The sequence below is a fragment of the Dendrobium catenatum genome, unplaced genomic scaffold, assembly GCF_001605985.2.
Source record: "Dendrobium catenatum unplaced genomic scaffold, ASM160598v2 fragScaff_scaffold_742, whole genome shotgun sequence".
Taxonomy (NCBI): domain Eukaryota; kingdom Viridiplantae; phylum Streptophyta; class Magnoliopsida; order Asparagales; family Orchidaceae; genus Dendrobium; species Dendrobium catenatum.
The window spans coordinates 133822-158993 of record NW_021319204.1 but is presented as its reverse complement, the minus strand read 5'-3'; the positions used below and the strand labels follow the sequence as shown (position 1 = coordinate 158993).

Sequence of the window (25172 nt, the reverse complement as noted above, 5' to 3'; positions counted from 1 at the left end):
AATAGCAATCTTATAAGGCATAAAATCACAAAATCAATAAAAAACAACAAGTCAAGAAAAGTTAGAAAAATATTGTTACAATAGACAGAAATTTTCAAAGTAGCAATAGCACAACATATGAAATCAAACACTACTTGTTTTCACCTTCTCACATATACTCATCAATATGATCCCACTAATCCAAAAAAATTTAATTATAACCTCTGTAACGTAAATATTGGTTATCTTTACAACTATTCCTAAAGGCACAGCAGCCAATTGAATAAATGACAATGAGAAACACAAGGAGGCCAACATTGAAAATTGCAAGTTTCCTCCATTGCATTTTTATATTCGCAAGTACTCCAGCTTTGCATGAGTTGCAGTCAAAGCACAAGCGATTCTGCTCATTGCTCCATGTCTTACAATCAATATCATTTGAATTAGGATTATCTGATTTTGAGACTGTCCAGTATGTGGCATTCACTTGTTTGTACCGACAATCGGAAGGTGGCTTACAGCAACCTGACTGGAATTAGGTTGATTTGTTTGAATTAGTAATGGATAGAATGGAATTAAAAATGATTAACTAGGACAGTTTAGAGGTAAATATAAGAATTTGCAGACAGTAATTTGGATCAAACTTCATTCCATTTACTTCAAGACAAAGCAAGAATATGGCTATTGAAAGAAAACAATTTGTTATTTATGCATTATAATTTTTGCTTGTTAGCTCGGTAAAATCTGCTTTAGTTGAGGTTTTGAAGAAATCAATATTTAGATGGGATACTTGAATAAGTTAATGTTTTTTTATTACAACAACAACAATAACAAGCCTTTATCCAACTATATGAAGTCAGTTATGTAACAACTCAAACTCTTAACTATCGAGATATTGTCTGCTTTGGCTTAAAAGCCTCACGATTTTGTTCTGTTGGTGTAACTTTTCGGTAGGTCACCCATCTCATAGATACTCTAGATTAAAAAAATTCTTTTAAAAAAAATTAAGGTCTTTCATAGGCACATGAATCCTTTTTTCAATTATGTCATATTATGAGTCAAATTTTCATTTAAATCTAATAAAAAATGTGATTTATAATAGTTTCTAACTAAATCTTTTCAGGTCTACCTCTATCTTTCTTAACATAAGTCAAATTTAATACATTTACTCTTCTAACCCATCATCGGAAGGCCGCCGTTATTTTTTTATTGAAAGAGTGAAAAAATGAATTAATAAAAGCTAGGTTTAGTCAGCCATGTGAATGTTCAAATTGGAAGCATGGTTATTAACAAAAATCATAGAAGACACAAATTGAGTGGATAATCCACAAGAAGAAAGTGTATAAGAAGGATCTCCTACCTGGCTAGGATGTTTTAATACCTGGGAAAGGATATTGTTTAGTTAGTTTTTTGGTTAATTCTTAGTTTCTTCTTCCAAATTCCTTTATTGTTTGTTTGGTTAAAACATCTCATCTTATTTGTATTTTCAATAAATTCCTTTATTGTTTGTTTGGTTAAAACATCTCATCTTATTTGTATTTTCAATAACAGATATAACTCTAATTTCTATAATATAATCTCTCTTCATAGAAAAAAATTAAAATTTTAAAAACACCCTTAACAAAATTGCTCATAAATATTAGATTTAGAATTTTGAGAGCTTAAGAAATTTTCTTCTTAGCATAAAAATCTAGCATCAATTTTCAAATTCCGTTGACAATATATAGAATATAATACCTGTATGGAAGATATGCCTTGCATATAGAAATCATCGGACTGCTGAAAAACCAAGAGCTGAACTTCTCCACAAACCCCAGCATCAACCAAACAGCTCTTAATCCGCCCCCAAGTTTGGAAATCCCCAACCCTGTTCTGCAACCAAATTGTATAATCCGCAAGCTTATACTCCTTATATCCTTTCCCCGAGACCGCCTCACCGATCCCTTTATTGGTAACAACAATGGCGAATATCGTGAAACAAAAGAGCCCGACAATCATCAGAAACATAACAGAGAGATAAATCCACAGAAAACACGACACATTGCAGCAAGATCCGAAGAGCCCGAGCAAAGCCACCACCATCAAGAAGAGGCCGATGATTATAATCGGCCATAGGAGGAACTTTTCGCACACGGAGGCGGCGTGTGCGCGAAGCCAGAGGCCGGTGCCGATGATGGGGAAGGATATGAGGAGGGTGAGAACGTTGAGGAAACCTATGACGCTGTTGCTGATATGAAACATCTTGGCTTCGATGCTACAATGTGATGAGAAGAGCTTCGATGCTGCGACAAAATCTAAGTTCAGGATTGCCTTTCTTCAAATCTCTGCGCCTCAGCGCCTCTCTGTAGATCAGAGAAAGCCAACGAACAGAAGAAGGCGCTAATATTTTCTTAATATATGATGTAAAATGGGATCACCTTATTTAAGCTGTGGATTTCCGGTGTTTTAAATAGACTCATTTTGCTTCAGAACTACAATAATGCCATTAAGTTAAAAGCAGGGCTACAAAGAAATCTCATGTTAATTAAGAAATAAATGAATTTATAAAAAATTATATCATAAATTATTTTTAAATTAATATTATGTATATATAATTTATATTATCATAATTTTAAGACTTATTAGATGATAATTTAAATCAAAATATTCTGATATAATTTCTTTATCGAAATTTTGTTAGTTCAAAATTTTTGAGATGACATCTTAAAAAAATTTAAGTTATGATGATTTATGTTAACTGTTAGATTTATTTTTAAATTTATGTGATATAAATTTAATTGATTAATAATATATTTATTTTTCTTAAAATAAATTAAAGTTTTTAAAAATTATTTTAATGAAATTTAAATAATAATACCCCCACCTATTTTTTTCCCCAGGAAAGTATGCTCAATTATGATTTAGGGATGTGTATTTAGGCTAATGATTTTTTAATTTATTTTTAAAATGTCATAATTTCACTAAGAAAAATTAAATGTAATTTTTTAAATAAAAAATATGGAATCAATTATAAGTTTTTTTAAAATATATATAAACAACATAAGAGATTATTTTTTTTAAATTAGTTTATAATTTATATCGAACATATTTATTATGTTAAAGAAATATTCTAATATGTTTTATATTAGTTACTTTCATACAAATACTTAAATTATACTATTTTCCATTAAAAATGGGTAGCTTTATCATAGTGGCAATCTGGATATTAAAACGATTGGCTAGGTCCATTTGATATTGTGAAAACAGAGGAAACGCGGTGGACGGTTTGGCCGTTTGTTGGGGCTGCTGCGTTAATAGAACAAGAGTTGGCTGTGAGGGTACCGCAGTTTGTGGCTGTCGCAAAAACCGTTATCAAACGGGTGGATCAGAGCAATAATAGCTAAGTTGCTTCTAAAATCCTCCTATATGGATTAGAAGCATGGGCGGATCCATATTAAGGCCATGAGGGATAATTGTCCCCTGAAAAAATTTAAAAAAAAAATTATTATATGATTACTTATGTAATTTATTCTCATTCATATATTTTTTAATCTTTATTATAAAGATTTTCAGGCAATTGTCCCTCTAAAAGTTTTAAAATACTATGGTATTTAGACAATTGCTCAACATAGTTAAACACATTGTGTAGAGATGTTATTGTTAGGAAACGATAAATCAAATACAAAAAGAAATAGTAAAGAAAATTCAAAAATATCATTACAACCAAAATTTGTTCCAGGGGCACTGCCCCTTGACCTTACGACCTAACTGAGCAAGTCAAACCCCACCAAGGGCGCTTCGAAGCGTACAACGATGAACAAATAGAGGTTCAAAGGTCAAAATCAATGACTAAAACTCAAAAATGATGAGTGGCGCTACTTAAGTGACATAGACCGCAAAACGGACTTCATCATTGTGTTCACAACATCTAAGTCACCTAAAATCAAATGTAATTTTGCTCAATAAAATTTGCACGGGAAAATCGGCGATGAAAGAGGAAGTGTAATGATCAACTTATATCAATTTAAATTAATTCTATAATAATAATAAGGTATTAAATATAATTATTGTTGCGTTCAGGAGTATTCGCGGCAGTAGAGAAATATAAGATTTAACGTCTTAGCATTGTACGAAAATCTGGCACGCAATTAGATAAAGAGAGAGGGTCTAACATTTATGAGACACCAAGATTTTTACGTGGAAAACCCCTAAAAAGGGGAAAAAACCACGGGGCCTAGTCCAGTTTGAATGAATCCACTAGTATTGTAGTTGATTACAAATGAGGTCCTTCCTTGGTGGAAGGTCTTAGCTTGATATACATCTTATGGAGTGCATTACATAATGTTAATACAAAGAGTCATTGTTGACATGTTCGTTTGGTCGGAAGGACCGTAGTCGGAGGGCGACTGAAGTCGGAAGAGTTATAGTCGGTGGGCGATGTATGTCAGGAGGACCATAGTCGATTAGCAACGGAGGTCGGAAGGACTGTAGTCGGCGGGCGACGTAAGTCAGGAGGACCGTAGTCGGCGGGCAACAGAGGTCGGAAAGACTGTAGTCGGCGGGCGACATAAGTCAGGAGGACCGTAGTCGACGGGTGACGGATGTCTAAAAGACTGTAGTCGGCGGGCGACGTAACTAAGGAGGACTGTATTCGGCTGGCGACAGAGGTCGGAAGAACTGTTGTCTGACGACGAAGATCAGAAGGACGACGTCAGGTGGAAGTCCAACAAAGAAAAGAAATCCATCTTTGCATAGACGTCCAGCGAAGTCCGATAACCGGTAGAATTCCAGCATCGGGTAGAAATTTGGCGAAGAGTGAAGGTCTGACGTCGGGTAGAAGTTCGGCGTCTGTTGGTGGCAGAGGAGAACTCCGGCTTCACTTGGGCAGAGTTTCGGCGTCAGGAGGGAACTCTATTGAAAATTGGGAAGAATTTTAGCATCACGTGGAAGTTGGGCAGAATTCCTGCGTTCTCCCAAATATCACGCAGAATCCCGACGTGTTCGGGTGGCAGGATGAACTACTGCGGTGGTCGAGGAGGAGAGGATTCTCCTTTTCCCCTTTCTCCTCTTCTTCTCTTCTTCTTCTCTCTCTTCCCTTCAGCCCCTCTTGTGAAGAATGAGGGCTCTTTTTATAGTTTTTCTGGAGTGGCATGGCTTGTAAATAGGTGTGAGATCAGGAGCGAATTGGGAGTGGTTTGAATGAACGGTCGATATTGAACCCTTCGATCATGCACCGTTCGTTGGACATTTGGAGGCCTTAATGAGGTTGGAATTCGGTGATCTTGGGCTCGTTGGATTCGTCTCGTCGAGCCGCTCGATTCGAGTATAAGCTCGTTAAAATCAGAGACCGTTTGGTAACTCAAATTTTGGTTTGAACCTTCCAACAGCGCTTCGGGTCATTGATTCGGACCCATTTGGGCTCGGATCGGGTCGAATTTGGTGTCGTTGGGTTCGTATTTCCGAGACGCTCAGTTTGATTGTAAGCTTGCTAAAATCGGAGTTCAGGTGCTTCCGGATTTAATCTTTGAAGTTTCCAACTAGCTTTTTGCCTCGAGATTCGTGCCCAATCAAGATAAATTTGTGATGACGTATCAATTATATTATTATATAAATTTTAAAATATTATATCCTATTATTATTATTGTAAATCATATCCTAACTTACCTGCACATTCGACAATCAGCGACGAACTGTCCCATCTCTCTGCTTAATACCCTCTCATATCTCGCTACAAATCTCCTCTGTCTGCCTCTGCTCGCGTTGATAAAACGAGAACGACGACTCGCTGGATGTTTTTCCTCACGCATGAAATCCCCAAAGACGAACCTTTCTGTTCGAAAATCCCCTCCTCCGTTCCTTCTCAAACCGCAACTCAATCCTCCAAACAAACCTCCCGAGCTCCGCCAAACTTCCGATCTTCACACCTGGCCGACCCTATTACCCACTCCAATCGACCGATCATCTGCAATCCCACCAAGCTTGTTCGAACACCTCTAGTTGATTCCTCTGTTCTTCCTCACCCATTGACCCCGAGCTACTTGATCGCAGATGAGCCGCAATCCACCCTACACCGAATCCCCTACTCGTCTGCGAACTTTTATTACATCCAGACGTATGCTCCTCTACGTTCGGTTTTAGACCAAAACAGTGCAATACATCAAAAAACTCAGTACAACTCGGTACTCGGTACTCGGTATTGCGCTTTTTTTGCCTACAACCGAACGTAGAGGAGCGTACGTTCACCGGATAAAATAAAAGTTCCTCGTCTGCAAGTAAGACGAGTAGTTTCTCTATTAAATGTATCAATTAGTTTCTTTTATTCAAATATGTAAAAATTAACATTATACCACCTCAAATGATAGATTACTGTTCTATTATAGATTAAAAAAAAAACTATCATTTATTTTCATAATCAAGCAGAATATGCAATTCGCCTAAAGGGTGAAAAGAATTTTCATCTGTCATCCCAATTCGAAAAATAAACTAAAAATTTTATTTTAATAATCAAATACTTAAGAAATATTCAATTCAATTTAAAGGTAATTAAGTAGAATATCCGGCTTAGCTTTTGATTATGAAATTAAATTATATATATTTAAAAGGCAAAATCCGCGTCCTCGAATTATTACTCTATCTTAGAAAAGAACTAAAGTAGGGTTTATCTTATTATGGATTTTAGACTCCCTACAGGGGCAAGACGTTGTAGTTAATTATATCTCCTAGGATAATACTCTCGATTAAAGTGAAAACAAAAGTTTTTTAAAATTTATTTAGATTCGACGAAATGATTGAGTTATTTTTTATTTTGATGCACAGGCTTCAGATTATAAATTCTGGAATTAAATTTATAAACTATATTAGAGAAAGATGTCCAGGGAGAGAGGTATATACAATCTAAACTTACACTTGCTTAGAATGAGTTGCTAGCTGACAGTCCTAAGCACAATCAATCATCATATGTATACAGGATTTGGTAAGCTCTATCTTAAGAATCAATTAGTTGTTATTTATAAAATTTAAATCAAATTATATACAACAAGCTCATATGATGCAAATGATTCATGAACAATAATTTATAAAATAACTTATTTTATTGATTTATAAATTCATAAGATACAACCCAAAATATATAGAAAAGAAATGGTGGTCAGACTCCACAAACAACTAACTTGAGTTTCTAAGCCTACCATAATATAGACTTGAATGTTAATTTTTATTTTTGGTCTTCAAACTTCTGAATGCTGGATCTTCTATAATATTTCAAAAGATAATGATCTTCAAATGAAGAAGAATCATTTTCTTTTGGAATCTATATATATAAACAATCATATTCAATCTTTTAGAAATTTGGACACTTTACAACTTAATCTAACTATACAAGAATCTAAATTATTTATATTTACATCATTGCTTTTCATGTACATTATCAACTAGGAATATTCTACTTTGTAGGAGCATAAGTATAAAAATGCATATATAATGGTGCAATGTGAGAAGTTATATATAAAGAAAAATAAATGAAAGTAAATTGCATGACCATGAATGCATTCACTCCGTTTTCTGGTGCATCGATAGAAAATAAATATGACATTCAGATTTACAAAAAGTAAGGAAACATATATAGATACCCTCTAGGCAAATGTACCCTCAATCTAACCAAACCAATCCACCGGCTTAACCTAGACTAAAGTTGGTTGTCCTAGCAAACCATCTAAGTGTGTGAGGGAGGTTGTATGGCTTTGATATGTCTTATAGGGATTTAATATTTAGATTGGATGTATTTTTAATGTTTATTTATTAAAGGTCAAAAGGAAGTTTAATTGAAATTCTAATGATAAGTATTTGTATTTTATTATTTGAGTTTTAAATGTTGATGTTGTTTATTTAATTATAAAGAATTTATACATTAATAATTCCAAAATACAAGGGTTATTAATTTATAAATCCTAAGATTTTCAAATGAAACACCCATCATCTATGCATGAAAGATGACTATATGAGAGCCTTTGAATATTTATTAGAGATAGAGAAGAGATCTTGTAAATTAAATACACATGCCCTCCGAATGGAAGCAAGCATAGTTTATAGGTCATATATTATTAAATTTTAAATATCCCCCAATCCAATATGTTAATACCTTCTCAAAAGGAGTCATGCACAACACATGGAGGTTTTTGGGTTATTTAAAGTGTATTAAAGGCCTTGAAATCAAATGTTAAAATGTCCTGCAAATGAAATTAAGCATAAAGGCCTAAGTTCATTTATTCCAAATTAATTATCAAAATTAATTGATTAAAATAAATTTTAAATAATCAAATTATCAAATTAATACTTTATTAATATTTAATTAAGTTAATTAAAATATTAATTAATTTTTTTGAAATTGAATTAGCATTTTAATTTTCAGTGAGTGTATATGTTGATTAGAGCTTACTTAAGTTGATTTGATATTTTTATGAATTTTATTTGATTTATTAGAAATTATTGAAATTTAACCCTTAAAGAAGGGTTAATTAAACTGATCGTTATTTTGTAGTAAATTAATGTCGAATCAAGGGGGATTAAATCATAGGTTGTAATGTTACTAAAATGGATGTATGTGATGAATCCTAGATTTGTCAAAGTTAGCTAAGACACACCTTAATTATTTTCCTTAGTTGTTACTATTGTTGTATGATTTGCAATCAATGTTTCTAACCCTTGCATATACATGAATATAAACATACCATAGCAATCATGGTGTCCTAAATCTAAGAGGATTAGATATATCAAATCTCTAAGTATTTAGGTCAAATCATGACCTTAATATTTAGACATTCAATTACCTAATGATCATTCATTAAGAGCATTCAAGAAGGCTATATTATATCACTATAATAGAACATTTAGACCTATCCAAGTTTGAACATGGATAGTTAAGTATATAGTGAGTGATTGAAGGGAATTTATAAGTAATCTGGTACAATCACTCACTAAGTACTTAGCATATCCCATTAAATCCATTTTTAAATGATTAAGCATTAGTCATCAATCAAAGGTACTCTTCTATTGAGAAATTAAATCTAGCCTTAGTCATCACCTCTAGGCACTCTACACTTTTTTGGGTACACCTAGCTGAAATTATCATAATCCATTCTTTTAAAGTTATAATTTGAAGCATTGTCATCTTTTGAAGTAGATTGTTAAGCCTAGTAAATTCCAAATTAGTCAATTAGCAAAAAGGATAGTGAAGATCCGAGTTATAGCCGATTGCATTGTCGACTTGTTTAGTAGCATGGTCAAGCAAATGACTCACCCCAATCATACCAAGTATAAAGCATAGACACAAAAAATGCATATAGGCATTAAATAATTAAATTTGTCCTGTATAGGTGTGTGGACCTCTGAAAAGACACCGCTGCAGCTACCGAGTGCATAGGGGTATACGATCGCACCATCCCAAGGGATAGAGATGATCGCAGGCCTCCGTGCTCCTCACAAACAGGCCAATGGAAGGGCATATTAAATTGTACATACGATTAACCATTGAGGATAGCGGCTCTTGCCAGCACACCTTGATGGGTAGTAATATATACAGCCTAATCATAACAATGGATTTTCTCCACTCTATACATCAGCTCGAGTGTGGTTTATTTGATTGTGGAGTATTGTTTCCAACTGGCGCAAGCCCCTGTGGTTAATTATATCTCGAGCCTAAGGCCCTAGAAAACTCTCGATTAAGGATCTGATATTATTCTTCCCTGAAAGATGGATTGGCACACAAAAGGGAGACTAGAAAATCTTACTCAAATTAAAAGAAATGGTCCAAGTGGCTTAGTCAACATGCATGGTTCATTTCAGACATCCGGAGAAATTAAGGCATTGAGAAAGTGGATAAAAAAATCAATCACTCAAAGCATCCAGAGAGAAATTATGGAAGTGACATCATCCACATGATGCGGATAGACAGGATTTATAGCTCCCAAAGAGAATGAACTTATCCATCATTTAGTCATACTACGAGACTCGAATGTAGCAGCCTTGAATCCTAGATCTAAGGTGGGCTTAGTGTTTACCCAACATTAACACCCATGTCCTAACTAATGTACCTGGACTTATACCCTGCCTAAAATGGGATGCCAGCTAACCACCTAAGTGCTTCAAATCCATGTGGTCCAGTCTTTATGAAAGATGAGTAGGTAGTTTGAGTGTTTTGGAAGTAGGGCTGACATTTAAAGAGTTTCCTAATTGGCCTTGGACTTATGTAGGGTGAATGTTCCTAGAGCTAATACAATTAAAATTTTAATTTAATAAGTTTCTAATGCAACACATGCTAGTTGAAAAGGTTAAATCAGATATGCTTCAGATTTTAAAAAAATATATGCTTATAGAAAATAATTTTTTTAGAAAAGACTGTGCCTCCCCATGTCCAACACTTCATCCTCATAGGCTAGATTATCTGAATTCTACCCGCAGGCGGGGAGGTGTCTTATTAGAATGAGAGAGAATAATGCATTGATATGCATGCAACCCCGGACGACTCCGATAGTTTCGTAGCCCATTATATTTCTATATTATTTAATTCTTAAAATTTTAAAATTTTGTTACAAGTATAAAAAAAATTGTCCTTAGAGAGCTTAACGAAATCATGTCACACATATGCAAGAAAGAAATCTAAAAAAAAAAAGCAATTTCTATTATGCACAGAAAATAAACACATCAATATAAATCCAGAAAAATACAATAAAGTAAAGTCTACGGCAAGTAACGTATAAGTACAACTCATGATCTACATAAAAGTAGTGGTGGTCAAGCACCACCGATAATAACCTAGATTCTAATCCTAATGAATGATGCACATCCTAAAGAATGACGCAATTCTTAAAAGTCGAGCATTTCATCTTCAAGCCTCCGTCTTCAAATGGATCGCCCTTCTCCAGATCATCTCCCTTTAGATCGTCTCCTTCGAGCTGTGCATGGTTCATCCTCTAGAAGGGTATCCAAATGATTAAGAAATTTCCTGAGATGGGGCATTCTTATTCTCTTTAGGTACCTAGTGTTTGAAATGCTGAATTTTTGAAGACTTTCACAACTCGATAACAACAAATTACATTACATTTAAAAATAGAAAATCTAGACCCGGATTCCTATATGATTATCCTAAGAAAAATCTTAATCAATTTATATGTCATGTCACAAGCAGTTTATATATATACAAATAAATAAATAAACTTGACCACGCTCTTTTAATTTAGGGAGGGGGCTTTAGCAATTTCTGAAGCACCTGAAGAAAACAATATCAGTTTTAAAGCTTAATGATAATGGCCCCCCTCTATTAGCGCTGTATGAGCGTAGCCACTTGCAAAAGATTAAATTAGTATAAAAATGATCTTAGCCCATGGGCAATCTATCACACAAGTTATATCACAGAGAGAAAGTATGATAATAAAATAAACATCACAACAACAATAACATTGTAAAGCAAAATAAGTCAATCAACAAGCGTGTCACACACAATCACATTATAAAAAGCAGAAAAAGTAAATACTGTCCCTAGCCCTAGAGCTAGAAGTGGTTCCCTAGTAAACCTATATATGCATAACACACTTCTGTGGCTTTGAATAGGTCATATGTCGGGTAAATAGTTCAAATTTTCTAGAGTTTAAATTTGTTGAAGGTCAAAAAACAAACTTTGATTAAAGTTCAAGTATAAATGAAATTGACTCCATTTTAGTTAATTTAGTTTTTTGATCAATTTTAATTGTTAGGGTAACGATCTTTGAAGTTCAAATTGCATTAGCCAATTTTGAAAAGTCATAGGATCCTCATTTATGCTAGGCTAAGGTGTCCAAAATGTCACTATAGGAAATAGGCTAGGTTTAGGGGTTCTAGCATTTTAGTTAAATATTAGGGCTTACAATAAGTAGCTAGGCTTTGATTTTTTTGGATTTAGAGTTTTCTAGACAAAGTTATAAATTTTAGAAGTTTTGTGCAATTAAAAGAATTATCGAAATTGCTTAATTATGGGTGATTTTATAATTTTGATTCAAATCAGCTCCAAATTGATTGGAATCACCCCCAAAGTTCATAAATGACCTAAGAAGGTGTTCCCAAGTGTTTGGGGAAAGTTTGAAATTTTGAATAATTTTTAATTATCTAACAAGAGCAAAAAGATAATTTAACTAAAATTAAATTTATGCTCAAATTAATGTCTAATTAAAGGGACCTAATTATCTAAGGTTAAAGATTTAAATCTGAACAATTTGAGGTATTATGAGAAATTTTTTGAGTTAAAATGAATTTATTAGAATTTTCTGAAGCTAATGGGGCCTAATTAATGGGTTAAATTAAGAATTGTTAATTAAGGTATCTAAAGGCTCCTAAAAATTCCTAAAAAATTCTGAGAGATTTATGATTTCATTAAGTTTAATTGTTTAAAGTTTTATATCGATCAAAGATTTAGCCTAGCTCCTAGAATTTTTTTAAGTTTGCTTTACGTGTCCTTAATTATTATCCTTAGGGTGTCACTACGTTAAACAGGTTTTAAATCAAATTTTCTAACCCTTGGATAACCTGTAAGGAAATGCATAAAAATAGTAAACACATCAATCCTATGATCTAGGAGGGCCTAAGCTAAGTGCTCGTACATTCTACACAAGCAAGAGATGACAAAAATAAGAAATTAAGCACACTTATCAATGTAATTAGTGAATAATTGGAGCCCAATCTTCCACTAATCTCTCCTCATGAATGATGCTCATAAGTAGAATCAATGTTTAAAATTTCACAAGAAGATCGCCAAAATTAATGGATTTAATAATATATGTAATTTTAAAATAATTTAAAATACCAATAAATATATAGATTTTAGAAAATAATGTAATCAAATATAATTCAATTTAAATGAATACATAAATGGGTGGGAGACCCACTAACCACCTGAGCAAGGCTTCAAAAAGATTTCAAAATAATTTTGTAATTTCAAAATATTTAACGTATTATTTAATTTAAATAATAGCTAAATAATAAAAGTAAATAAATAATACAGAAAACAAGTCAGAATAATAAATTTTCAAATATGAAAATATTTTTAAATAAAAGTGCATAATATTTTAAAATTTTAGAGGTATAATTCTGAAAAATCTGATTTAAAGTGAAATAATTATGAATTTTTAAAGTTTAAGGGTAATTAAAAGTAATTTTAAAATAATTTAAAATAATTACCATTTGAAAATAATTATTAAGCTAAGTTAAAGTAAGTGTTAAAGTGCGTGAATTTAAATAATTAATATAATTATTTTAACAGAAGAAAAGGAAAAATGACTCGGGCAGACACGTGGCAAGGCTGGATTGGCCTCTTCAAAACGTGCGGCGGCGGGCCAATCATTGGCGATGATTGCGTAGCGGCGCAATCATCACCTCATGATTGGAAGGACGCTGGGCCCTTCTCATTTTTACTTAAACGAGTCAGCATAGGGTATCCACCGTTCGATCTCGCGCAGTATTGGATTTACAGTTGAGATTGAGTTTGATAGGATCTCGATTCAACTGAAGGCTTCCGCGGTCAGACGAACGTGCGAAAAAGCTGAATCTTGACCGTTGATCGCAAGATCAACGGTCTGAATCTCCTATAGCTCAAACCAATGCGATCTGAAACACTGGAAACAAAAAATGCTTCGTTCTCTCGATCTACCCAATAGATTTTTACAAAATTTTAAACATAGGATCTACGAGTGAACAGAAATAATGGGGAAGTGTTCTTTTGGCCTAAAAGCTGCTTTTCAGAAAGCTATTTAATCCTAAGTGTAGTGACCTAGGTTAAGGGTTTTAAGGAAATCTAACCGTTGGATCTTCGAGATCTTGACACGGTTGAGCTTGTAGATTGTCCTCGTACAAATCTCTAGTTGAAGTTGCGATCAAACAAGCTATGGATCGTCGGGAAATTGCCTTGGAATATCTCAAGTCTTGGTTGGCTAGAAATCTTGCAGTCGGCGGGGTATGGGCGGCATTTTTGGCTTGGGAAATGTGGAGTGGGGTGGGGAGAGCTCACAAATGGGAAATCTCGGGCTAGGAGGCTCTCAGGAGAGTGTAATTGCAAGAAGTGCCCCTTTATTAAACCCTAAACACCTTATTTATACCCCTAACCCTTGGATTAATGGCTAGGATTCAATCAAGAGTGAATTAGGAGGGAATTAGGTTGATTTGGTCAGGGCTTAGGACCAAGGGAGCAATAGCAATGGATTCAATGCATTAAGAAGGGTTTAAATTGAGTTAAATGGGTCGATTTGACCAAAGAGAGACTTGGGTTGACCAAGTCAAGGGTTGACTTAGTCAACCTATTCAAAGAAGTCCAATGTATGAAGGTTTGGGCCTAGAATGGGTTTAAATGGGTTTGAAATCAAATAAAAGTGATTTAGGTCAATTTGGGTCAACCCAAGTTGACCTAGTCAACCAGGTTGACCCAGGTCATGTGTCTGGGCTCAACAGACTCAGTTTGACCCACTGAATTGATTCAGAGGGGGTCTTGGGGTCTGACCTGGTCAATTTGACCAGGTCAACCCTTTGACCAAGAGTTTGGAGAAAAAAAAGGTGAACAAGGTGTTGCCTAGGCTATCAGCTTGGCTTTCTTAGTCAATAATAACTAAACTGAACATTGAGCCATACTCATCATCTTGATATTCACACCCAAAGCAGGAGTCTAATTTATCTTCATCCTCTACAATATTGAACTATTCATCAACCAAATCGATAGATAGCATGAAGCGAAGGGGTTGAATTTACATAAATGCATGTTGAAAATTATAAAGAGATTAATCTATTTGCATAATTTAAATTCAGAACATACTATGGGGGAACTATTTCATTAACTTGCTTATATATGCTAATAGGTTAAGCTCAAAAAGCACATGATGTTTATCAAGATAGTTAAATATTATTATGGAAAATCCAATAACTACATCTCGATGGTGAGGACTTTGACATAAATTGGTGTTGACCGATAACTATCAACCGGCACATCCCCACTAACCATGTTCAATCCCAACCGAACATAACTCCCTCTCAAAGTAATAAGAACCTCAACCAAATTGGCTCTCACCAGATCCCTGCATTAAATACTCATACCCACACTCACCCACGTACACATCCATACATAATGGGTATGGATACGCCTATAACCTCATGGGTGGATATGTGTGGGTACTTAATATCAAGGGATAAACTGATTTACATTGCAAATCATATGTTGTACATTACTGCAATCCTCACTACGTAGTGCGCACACTGAATCATGATGTGACCATGATAAATTCTAATATGCAGCTTGAAAGCTTGCAGTCAGAGCAAAGGGAAACAAGCCTCAAGGCCATCAGTCTGTGAAAGGCTGCGTTCAAAAAGCATGAAAAGTGGGTGGGAATGAATGGGTATTACATCTCGAAAGTAATCATGGGTGGGCAAGCCCACTTGCGCAAAACTTGATTGAATACCTAATCAGGACCCTATGTATGGATTTAACTCCCATCCATTTGAACTCTCATATAGATTCCTCCCTCTCGATTCCTTCGTACTAGGGCTGTCAATAATTGACATGACACAAAAACCCGACTCGAACACGACCCAGAATTTTCAGGTTGGACATGACCCGTTTGAAAAATGGGTCGGGTTCGAGTTCATAAAAGTGACCCGGATGAAGTTTTGGGTCGGGTAACCGACCCGTTTCGACCCGCGCATCTATTTTACCCAGCGGAGCGGGATTACTTAGGGTTTACGCCTTTACGGATCTGATTCGTCATTCACATTTCACGCGGTGGTAAATATCCAGCTCTCCTCTCCTTCGCTGCTTTGTCTAGGGTTTCTAAAGTACCATTTCTTCTCTACAGATCTCCTCGATCTGTCGACGTAGGGCCGTCAATAATTGACACGACATGAAAACCCGACTAAAACACGACCCAGAATTTTTGGGTTGGACACGACCCGTTTGAAAAATGGGCCGGGTTCGGGTTCATAAAAGTGACCCGGATGAAGTTTCGGGTTGGGTCCGGGTTTACCTGATAACCCGTTAACAGGCCCGTTTCGACCCGCGCATCTATTTTATGCGGCGGAACAGCAGAGCGGGATTATTTAGGGTTTACGCCTTTACATATCCTATTCGTCATTCACATTTCATGCGGTGGTAAATATCCAGCTCTCCTCTCCTTTGCTGCTTCATCTAGGGTTTCCGAAGTTCCGTTTCTTCTCTATAGATCTCCTCGATCTGTCAACGGTTTTCTCTCTTCTCCTTCTCTGGCATATTCTTGTTCAGTTTCTGCTGTTTTTTTCTGTTCGCTTACTGCTGTTATTTCTGTGCAAACGAGCCATGTCGAGCTCTATGTTCTGGTATTTCTGTGCAGTTTCTGTTGTTATTTCTATGCAAACGAGCCAGGTCGAGCTCTATGTTCTGGTATTTCTGTGCAATTTCTGCTATTATTTCTGTGCAGTTTTTACTGTTATTTCTTTGAAGTTACTGCTATTTTTTCTGTTCAGTTACTGCTTCTTGTTGACACCCATATACTTCTAGTTATTTTGATGAGTTGTTGTTCAACAACACATTAAGCATTGAAGTGATTTGCTGGTTTGGTTGTAATTGGCAGTTATTTGGCTGTTATTAGTTATTACTGATTATGAGTAACAAGCCTTCAACCCATTAAGTATTGAAGTCATACTTCTTTTTAGTGTAGGATGGTTGGCTTGGGCATTTATTTGGCCGTTATAAAGTCTCAATGTGTTATGTGTATTTTTTTTTTAAAGAAATTTAACAAATACTAATTTTTTTTGTTAGATAGAGGATTCCAATATTTTGTATAATTTGTATATTATAATCAGCAAATTGCTTTTGATTCCTAAATAAAATTTTTATTTATGCAAATTTGTGTTTATAATTTTCTGGGTTGCTGGTTTGAAATTTCTGTTTAAAATTTTTATTTATGCAAATGTCTCGGGTCAGCGGGTCATTCCGGGTTGACCCGAACCCGACCCGAATATTGACCCGTTTCCATAACCGGGTTTGGTTCGGGTGAACCCATTTATCTTCGGGTCATGTCGGGTTCTTGTCGAACCCGACCCGTAACCCAATTTTGACACCCCTACTTCGTAGGTTGAAACTCATGCACTAGAGCCGCTCTCCCTCTCATGTCTATGTGGCGAACATAGGATGAGCCACTCGACTCCCAACCTCTCATCTCTGATTCACTCCTGTACGATCCAAGTAAGAAATTATTCAAGTTGTAAATCCAAAATTCATTAAAAAAAATGATTGAATCTTTTTTTAAATATAAATTTTGACAAACTTATTTGTATGAGCTATAAACATATTTTGAAGATCTTGTATTAATGTAAAAATATCAAATTCATTATTTGTTGATTTCAAAATATTTGTTGAGATATTTTATTAAATTAAGATATTTAATAATATTATAAGACCATGTAATAAATTCCATCATGTGATCTATGTTATATTTGTTCTCTTCACCTTATTTAGGCTTTCATTTGGGATAATTTTCTTACTGTTGCTTAAAAAAATGTTTTATTATAAAAATTAAATTTTAATACTAAAAATTTACTTTAAGAAACAATAAAAAAGCCGTCTCAAATGAAGCTCTAATTTATGCTCAAATTTTGATTACTATTTTAACATAGTATTTAACAAGAACATCAAACTAAACCAAGAAGCCTTGCTTCACAAAGCACACAATACATTTCATGACATAGCTTTTCTTATAAATAATTCACAAACCATTAACAAGCTCCACAACCTAAATAAGACAACATGACAAAAAAACGCCCTAAATATCTACTCTCGCTTCAGAACTCACTTGCCTTACACACTGTACAAACATTCTGATATTGTAATGGTTATGACCTTTTGCATGCAGAAACTTGTTGATATCACCTTGGCCCAGAGAGCTCCATTGCTTGGACTATCAAAGATGAATCATCAGTGAGGTCTGAGTACCGTTCCGAGGAAGATAGCTCTGGCATCTTGAACTTGGGCTGATCAAGCCTTTGAGAGGCCTCCCATCTCTCAGCAAGTCCATCACCTTCAAGCATTCGAACGACTTCTGACATCTTTGGCCTGTGGCTAGGAAGGTATTGAGTGCAGAGTAGAGCCACCTGGATCATCTCTTCCAGGTCTATTCGATCATAGCTTCCCCTCAGAGCCTTATCAACCAACAAGTCAAGCTTCTTCTCTTGATGGATCTTTTTCACCTGGAAAGATGAGAATATAGTAATTAAGCAAAATCATAATTGGAAGGAACCATTCATGCAAATGCAACTTCCCTAAATGTTTCTTGTAGAAATAATAGAGTCAACATGGTTCTATGTTAGCATACGAAACTAGCATGAAACAAAGTATTTAACAAAATTCTACAACCAACAAAAGTAAAGTTTGATACAACAAAATTATTATTCATAAAAAAAAAATCAAGTATAAAGGAAAATGGCTCAGCATAAGAACTACTAAGCAATAAGCTTAACCTTGTTATGTGAGATTTATTTTCTTTTATGCTTATATTTGTTATTGCATTTTAGATTTCAAGTGCTAACATATTGGTGCTAGTACAGGAAATCTAAAATGTAATTACCAAATGTCTACAAGTCACAAATCAGCAAAAGAAAAATAAATCATTTCACACAGGCCAAACACAAAGGGGATGTTTGGTAGCAGGATTTAGGCCAGATTTGAAATCTAGCCAAACGGCATAAAATACAAAACCAACAACTCGCAGCAAATGAAAGTCGACGTAGACGGAAAATTCCACATTTTTATTTCTGAAATTTTGTTTTTTGCCGAATTTACGAAATCTATTGACTCTAGAGGAAGAGTCAGCTACTTAAATCTGCTCAATAGCCAAACAATCACACTGGATTTAATAGAATTTATCATGAATATTATCAAACAGTTTCAGGATTTATGACCCTCAGGATTTCCAAAATTCGGATTTAGCGGATTTACGAAATTCTACTTAAATCAAATATTAAGTGCTACCAAACAGCTCCAAAGTGAATCTTACTAAGAACTTGGGCATCAATGTGTCATAGGCTTAACCTGACCATGCAACTACTCAAATGAAGTATTGCACATTACCCAGTCAAGCATGGCTCCCTTCTGGTTTGCAGACTTGCCAAATTCAAGAGCCGTCTGACCAGTTATCAACTCAAGAAGCAGGATTCCAAATCCAAAGACGTCAGTTTTTTCTGAAGACTGACCAGTAGAAAGGTATTCTGGAGCAATGTGGCCAACAGTGCCTCTGACGGCAGTAGTAACATGAGAATCCCTATGATCAAGAAGCTTTGCTAAGCCAAAGTCTCCAACTATGGCCTCACAGTAGTCATCAAGCAATATATTTGCAGCCTTCACATCTCTGTGAATTATCTTAGGATCACACTGCTCATGGAGGTATAGCAGTCCCCTAGCAGCTCCTAGCGCTATCCTCTTCCTAGTGCTCCAATCCACAGCTGGTTTTGCTACAAAGGAAAAAAGAATCATTTTTTAGCTTAGTAAAAAGTTTGTGATGTTGAGAAATACCATTACTACAAGAAAAATTATTTTACTATAATCGCTATTTATTCCTTGAATTAATAGGAACTTGTAACTTATCTACTTCAGGTAGTATCAACATATCACGTCTGTTGTCTGGAGATTTATTGTATTAAGAAAACTTAACCATAATCAAATTTGGGATATGATTTCCTGACATGACAAGATAGAAAGAATTATGTGATACATTTCTATCCCTTTAAAAAAATTTGTATTTGGATAGCCCTAAAGATCGAGAAATTATTACGTGCGGAGTCCGGATACGTCCTGACTCCAATAAAAACGTGACACGTGTCCTTGTATATAGTGTGTACAAACTTATATACATAATATACACTTTACGTCCAGACTCCGCACGTAATAATTTCTCCTAAAGATCTTGATTTCATAAACAATCAAAGCATATACCAAAAAATCATCATTTTTTACCTTTGAGTCTGGATGCAACACTCCCATTTGCCATGTAGGGATATACTAGAAGCCTTTCAGTAGCAGTCATGCAAAACCCATAGAGCCTGAGAAGATTTCGATGAACTGCTAAGCTTATCATCTCAACCTCAGTCTGAAATTGTTTCTCTCCTCCAGCAGCATTACCATCCTTAAGCCTCTTAACAGCGACTAAGCACCCATCAGGCAGCTGGCCTTTGTAAACATTCCCAAAGCCACCTTTCCCCAATATGTTCTTGCAGCTGAAGTTATCGGTTGCAACCTGAAGCTCTCTGAACTGAAATCTCTTCAGGTTTCCGAGGCAAACTTCATCATTTTGTTGGTCTGTTGATTAAAAGAATATTTTTAGTATTCTTTTGAAAAGGATTTTATGAGTGTAAAGATCTGTCAAGTTTTACTGACCATTGACATCTAGAAAGATCTGCTGATGGTGCCTCTGCCTCCACCAAATGAACATCCCAAAACCGAAGACAAGTAAAAAAAGGCATCCAATGCTGGTTCCCAATGCAAGAGCAAGCTTGTGACTCTTAGGTCTGTCTAGGCATGGATTTCCTTCAGTAATATTAAAATTTATGTCAGCCTTCAAGACTGTTTTTAAGGATTTTTATTTTATTTTGTTTTTTTTTTCAATAATATGAATCAATCATTAATAAGAGAAAAGAGGGAGTAAGGTAAGCTTGAATTATGGAGGTCAACCTTAGAGTCCAAAGGTTTTCGTTTGAGTAGATCTAAAATCGAATATATTGAGGGTAATTTTAGTAGCAATAGACCTAGTGAGGGGATTGTGACTTTGGGCGATCAAGTCATTAATAAAAGTACACGATTTAGATATCTTGGATCTATTGTTCATAGTGATGGTGAAATAGATAGGGATATTATCAATAAAATTCAAGTTGGATGGTTGAAGTGGAGGAATGCATCTGGCTTGTTGTGCGATAGAAAAGTCCCCCTCAAACTTAAGGGAAAATTCTATAAGATGATGGTGAGACTTGCAATGCTTTATGGTGCCGAATGTTGGTCATTAAAAGAGAAGCATAATACTAAGTTAAGTGTTGAAGATATGAGGATGCTTAGGTGGATGAGTGGCTTTACCCTTAGAGATGGGATACAAAATTAGCATATACGTGAAAAGGTTGGAGTAGATCCAGTGAAAGATGAGATTAGAGAGAGTCGCCTTAGATGGTTTGGTCACATTAAACGGAGGCCTTCCGATTTCTTATGTTAAGGAAGGTAGAGGTAGGATTTGGTTAAAATATATTAGAAATGATCTTTCTTTATTAGATTTAAATGAGAATTTGACTTTTAACAGGACACAATGAAGAAAAAGGATTCATGTAGTCGACCACACGTAGTGGGACAAAGGCTTGATGTTGTTGTTGTTCTTGTTGTATGCATCAATCATTCAATTGTTTCTCAACTCAAAATCTTAATCTTATAGACGGATTTTAAGGATGAATGTTAAAAAAGTAAATCAATATGAATGTAATTACGATTCATTTATTTGATTTGTTGATCGAATGGCGTGTAAACGAATAGTCAAGCTAGACTATGAAAGAGACTGGTAGTTGTAAAAATAAATTGATAAGTGACTAGATCAAAGACTTGGGGGTAGGGAACAACTAAGCAGTATGTAAGAACTAGTAGGGAACAACTAAGCAGTATGTAAGAACTAAATTCATGGAAAGTATACAATTGAAAGTTTTTGAAAGGTAGAGTTTTCTTCAGCGAGAAAACAAGTAAGTTCAGCAGCCAAAATTTCAGAAAGAAGTAGAAGATCAATAAGTTTTAAGAAACCATATAATTCCTTACAAAATATTGCTTGATATATAATGGAAATGCAAGGGAACAAGTATAAAAGTGATTACTTACCCTGTGAATTATTTCTGTTGATGGAAATAGGTATCAGCACAGTTCCATAGCATTCATTTTCTGAACCAGTTGCACAAACCAGAGGGTTTCCTACAATACTAGAGGATCCAAGAGGTGTAATTTTAGTTTTTCATCTTCAGAAAGATAACTACAGATCAAGCAAGAGAAACAACACTCAGTAAATAACAACAGAAACAATTGGAATCTCTTATATTATATCAAAATATTGAACAATATATAGTGGGCCAATTGAATGTTAGCTAGCCAAATTGAATAGACAAAAAAAATTCACAGGATATCCTAATACTTTTGTATAAAAATGAGTCTAATTTTATTACCAGTGATCATGAAATCATGAGATAACCTGCTCTTCCATCATTTCATATTTTTATATCACGCTTATACTTATGAATGTCTAATGATTTACTTGTATTTATTTTCAATCATGTAGACTAAGGCTCCGTTTGGGACCGCTTTCTTATTGCTTCCTAAAGCAGCTTTCTAGTACAAAAATTACTGGTTCCTAATTTAATTTTTGTACTAAAAAACTGCTTTATGAAGCAGTAAGAAAGCCGTCCCAAATGAAGTCTAAGAAAAATTCTTCTTTAGATTTCATGTAGCATGCTAAAACAAAATCTGAATGAACTTATCCAGCATGCCAACTAAATATCGCACTGTCAAATTTTATCTAGCTATTTAAAGTTAAACACACTAAGATTGAGTAAAAACAAAAAAGAACAAGATGTGGGGCTTCAAAAGGCATACTTGAAAGTCCTAGCTGAAAACTTCGGCACTGGGCCACTGAAATTATTGTAGGACAAGTCCCTGCAAAAATAAAAGTACATGACCCATTATTTCAGCTTTATAATTCCATTACAGGAAAGCAGTTCATTTATCACACAAGGCACGAGACTCACAGTAGAGCAAGCTCTGTAATATTGGCCAGGGAGAGAGGAAATGCTCCAGACAAGCTATTATTGTTAAGCCTCCTTGTTAAACAGCACCACCACCAAAAGGAATAAGATATAGAGCAAGCCAAAAACAGAAGTTCAACAGAAAGGTAATTATTATTTTAAAGAATCTAATGGCTTACAAGTATTGGAGGTTTCTCAATTGACCCACGGAGTTGGGTATTTCACCAGTGAAGTCATTATTGGAGAGATCAAGAGTTTGAAGCTTTGATAGCTTTACAATCTCAAGTGGGATTGGCCCTGTTATGTTGTTATTCTGCAGAAGCCTAGAAAAAAAATCACCAAGAATATGAAGGAAGTTAAGCAAAAAGAGCATTGATAATAAAAAGGTTGTCAACATTATTCAACTAACTTACACAGTTTGAAGATTAGTCAAGTTTCCAATTGTTGGAGAGAGAGTTCCGGATAAATTCTGACTAGGAGTTCCCCTAAAACAAAGCTCAGAAATTTTGCAACTATCAAATAAAAGATTCATCAAAAAGCGAAAGTAGAGAAGGATTAGATGAACTGACAGGCCAATTACTAAGTTTTCTGGAGAACAAGTGACCATGTTCCAGCTGCAAGGATCAACAGAGTCCTGATCCCAGTTCTCCAGCACATCATGAGGATCCTTTAGAGCGGATTTAATATCCATCAAAGCAAGAACTACACCAAAACACACAAACCATGAAAACTATTTCATTAACTACATAAGAACATCAAGGAGGGGAGATACAAAGACTCAAAAACCAACCTTCAGGGTTTACTCCCTTAGGGGATAGAAAGGCTAGTGAAGAAGAAGCACAGGAGCAGAGCAAAACCAAGAGAAGAACAAGGCTTGTTTTCTTTGATCCCATTGAAGCAAAGCCTCCAAAAGCAAAGAAACAATATAATAGAAATTAGAAATCACTCTCCTTTAATCCACTGACTGTCACAGCCTGCAGGGCTGGTCTAATGCAGTCATGTATTTCCCCTCTCTTTTTTTCTCCTCTCCTTGATTCTAGCAGGTAGTGGGAAGTAAATATGCAGCCTTCTTCAAAACTCTAATGTGTCAGTAGCCATGGCCAAAGCTATGAGGGTCCTCACTGCCTCCCCCTGCTGGCATGAAAAGAAGAAAAGAGTGACAGGAAAGTAGAAAACTCTCGTGCCTGCCACCCTGAGTTTAGACGGAAGAGAGATATAGAGACAGAGAAAGAAAAATATAGGTATTAAAAAACCCAAACATTGAGGTCCCTATACAGTAAGGAAAATCTCTGCTGCAATAAAAACAGTGAGAAAATTCTTTGGTGGGGGTGGTTCAAGCCTTCAAGGATTTGCTTTGGTTATTATTATTAATGGAATACAATTAAAGGAATATATATATGACATGTTTACTGATGTGAAATATCAAAATACTGAAAATAGTACTAAAAAAAATCTTAAAGCCTGGGGCTTTGGCAGTAAAGGCATTTTCTCTTAAGAAAGTTAAAGAAAGAGGCAAAGAATTCTACTTGAACATGATGAAATAAGGGTACGGCTGATAATATATTCAAATTTAAAATTTTTTTAATAATCATTAGATTTTTTTTTAACTGGATATCTACCTACTGTCATTCTTAAAAGAGTTCTTGTAAGCGTGATAAATTTTAGACTGACTAGAAAAAGCATCCACCTCAGAAACCTTCTGGTCCGTATTTGATTGGACTCTACTTAAGTCTTAAGAGATGTTATCGCTCGAGGAGAACCTAGCATGTGCTAGAGGTTTCCAACCGTACCCGCCAACCAATCAAACTAAACAAGAGTGGGTAATCATTAGAATTTTAAATGATTTGAAATAAAATGCTTTTATCCTCTCTTTTTTTTAAGTTAGCTCAAAATAAGTTGAAATAGACTCAATATTATTTAAATCACATTTTGAGTTAATATTGATCTAATTCAACTTAGAGCTACATTTTTCCAAGCTTAAGACATAAGAAAATTTTTATAAATAAATAAACATTTTATAGTTTATTCATATTACTCATCATATATTTTAATGAATTATTTGATTTGTTGAATAAATACAAGATAAAATATAATATAATATGCAAAAATGCAAAGAATATAATATATTTAAAATATTTCAAATTATCTAGATAGATATAAAATAAATATAATTATTTAGTTTGAAGTGAAATGAGTGAAACTTATAATTCCATGATGACAGTGGCTAATGACAATCAAACACAAATCTCAAAAAAAAAAAAAATCTTCACATAAAAATTTTATATGAGCAAAATTTCCATTATTTAAAACACCTTTATTACTGCATTAATTTTCATGCCACAATCATAAATTTAATTTATTACTGTTTTCTTGCTATTTTCAATATATTTTTTTGTTAAAAATTATTTTTTTAATATTATTCAATAATG

General features: G+C 34.7%; 2 protein-coding genes across 4 annotated transcripts; both read right to left on the bottom strand.

The window, feature by feature from the left end:
• Positions 1-189: 189 nt before the first annotated feature.
• On the bottom strand, positions 190-2357 carry LOC110093870 (tetraspanin-8). The gene is made up of 2 exons (XM_020818899.2): positions 1717-2357; positions 190-508 (listed from the first exon to the last, which is right to left on the bottom strand). The coding sequence occupies exons 1-2, from the start codon at positions 2218-2220 to the stop codon at positions 191-193; spliced, it is 822 nt and encodes a 273-aa protein (XP_020674558.1). The 5' UTR covers positions 2221-2357; the 3' UTR covers position 190.
• A 15202-nt stretch (positions 2358-17559) lies between these two features.
• On the bottom strand, positions 17560-24233 carry LOC110093838 (protein NSP-INTERACTING KINASE 1). Of its 3 annotated transcripts, none has more exons than XM_028696394.1 (11): positions 23534-24233; positions 23313-23445; positions 23157-23228; positions 22923-23066; positions 22747-22815; positions 22595-22654; positions 21830-21927; positions 20363-20512; positions 19943-20287; positions 19061-19440; positions 17560-18180 (listed from the first exon to the last, which is right to left on the bottom strand). In XM_028696394.1, exons 1-11 carry the CDS (start codon positions 23634-23636, stop codon positions 17860-17862), a joined length of 1875 nt encoding a protein of 624 aa, XP_028552227.1. In that variant the 5' UTR covers positions 23637-24233; the 3' UTR covers positions 17560-17859. The 3 variants fall into 3 exon arrangements, with proteins under 3 accessions (XP_028552227.1, XP_028552226.1, XP_020674515.1); XM_028696393.1 differs by having other exon boundaries at positions 22747-22818; positions 23534-24230; XM_020818856.2 differs by having other exon boundaries at positions 19943-20284; positions 22747-22818; positions 23534-24224.
• Between the last annotated feature and the right edge of the window lie 939 nt (positions 24234-25172).

Excerpts from the sequence above, each read along its gene's own strand:
- LOC110093870 (XM_020818899.2), bottom strand. The coding sequence starts at position 2,220 with ATGTTTCATATCAGCAACAGCGTCATAGGTTTCCTCAACGTTCTCACC. Across the intron at positions 509-1,716 it reads AAGGCATATCTTCCATACAG|TCAGGTTGCTGTAAGCCACC; the intron begins GTATTATATTCT and ends ACCTAATTCCAG.
- LOC110093838 (XM_028696393.1), bottom strand. The coding sequence starts at position 23,636 with ATGGGATCAAAGAAAACAAGCCTTGTTCTTCTCTTGGTTTTGCTCTGC. Across the intron at positions 23,446-23,533 it reads TAAGGGAGTAAACCCTGAAG|TTCTTGCTTTGATGGATATT; the intron begins GTTGGTTTTTGA and ends GTTTTGGTGTAG. Across the intron at positions 18,181-19,060 it reads AGGGAGCCATGCTTGACTGG|GTGAAAAAGATCCATCAAGA; the intron begins GTAATGTGCAAT and ends TCATCTTTCCAG.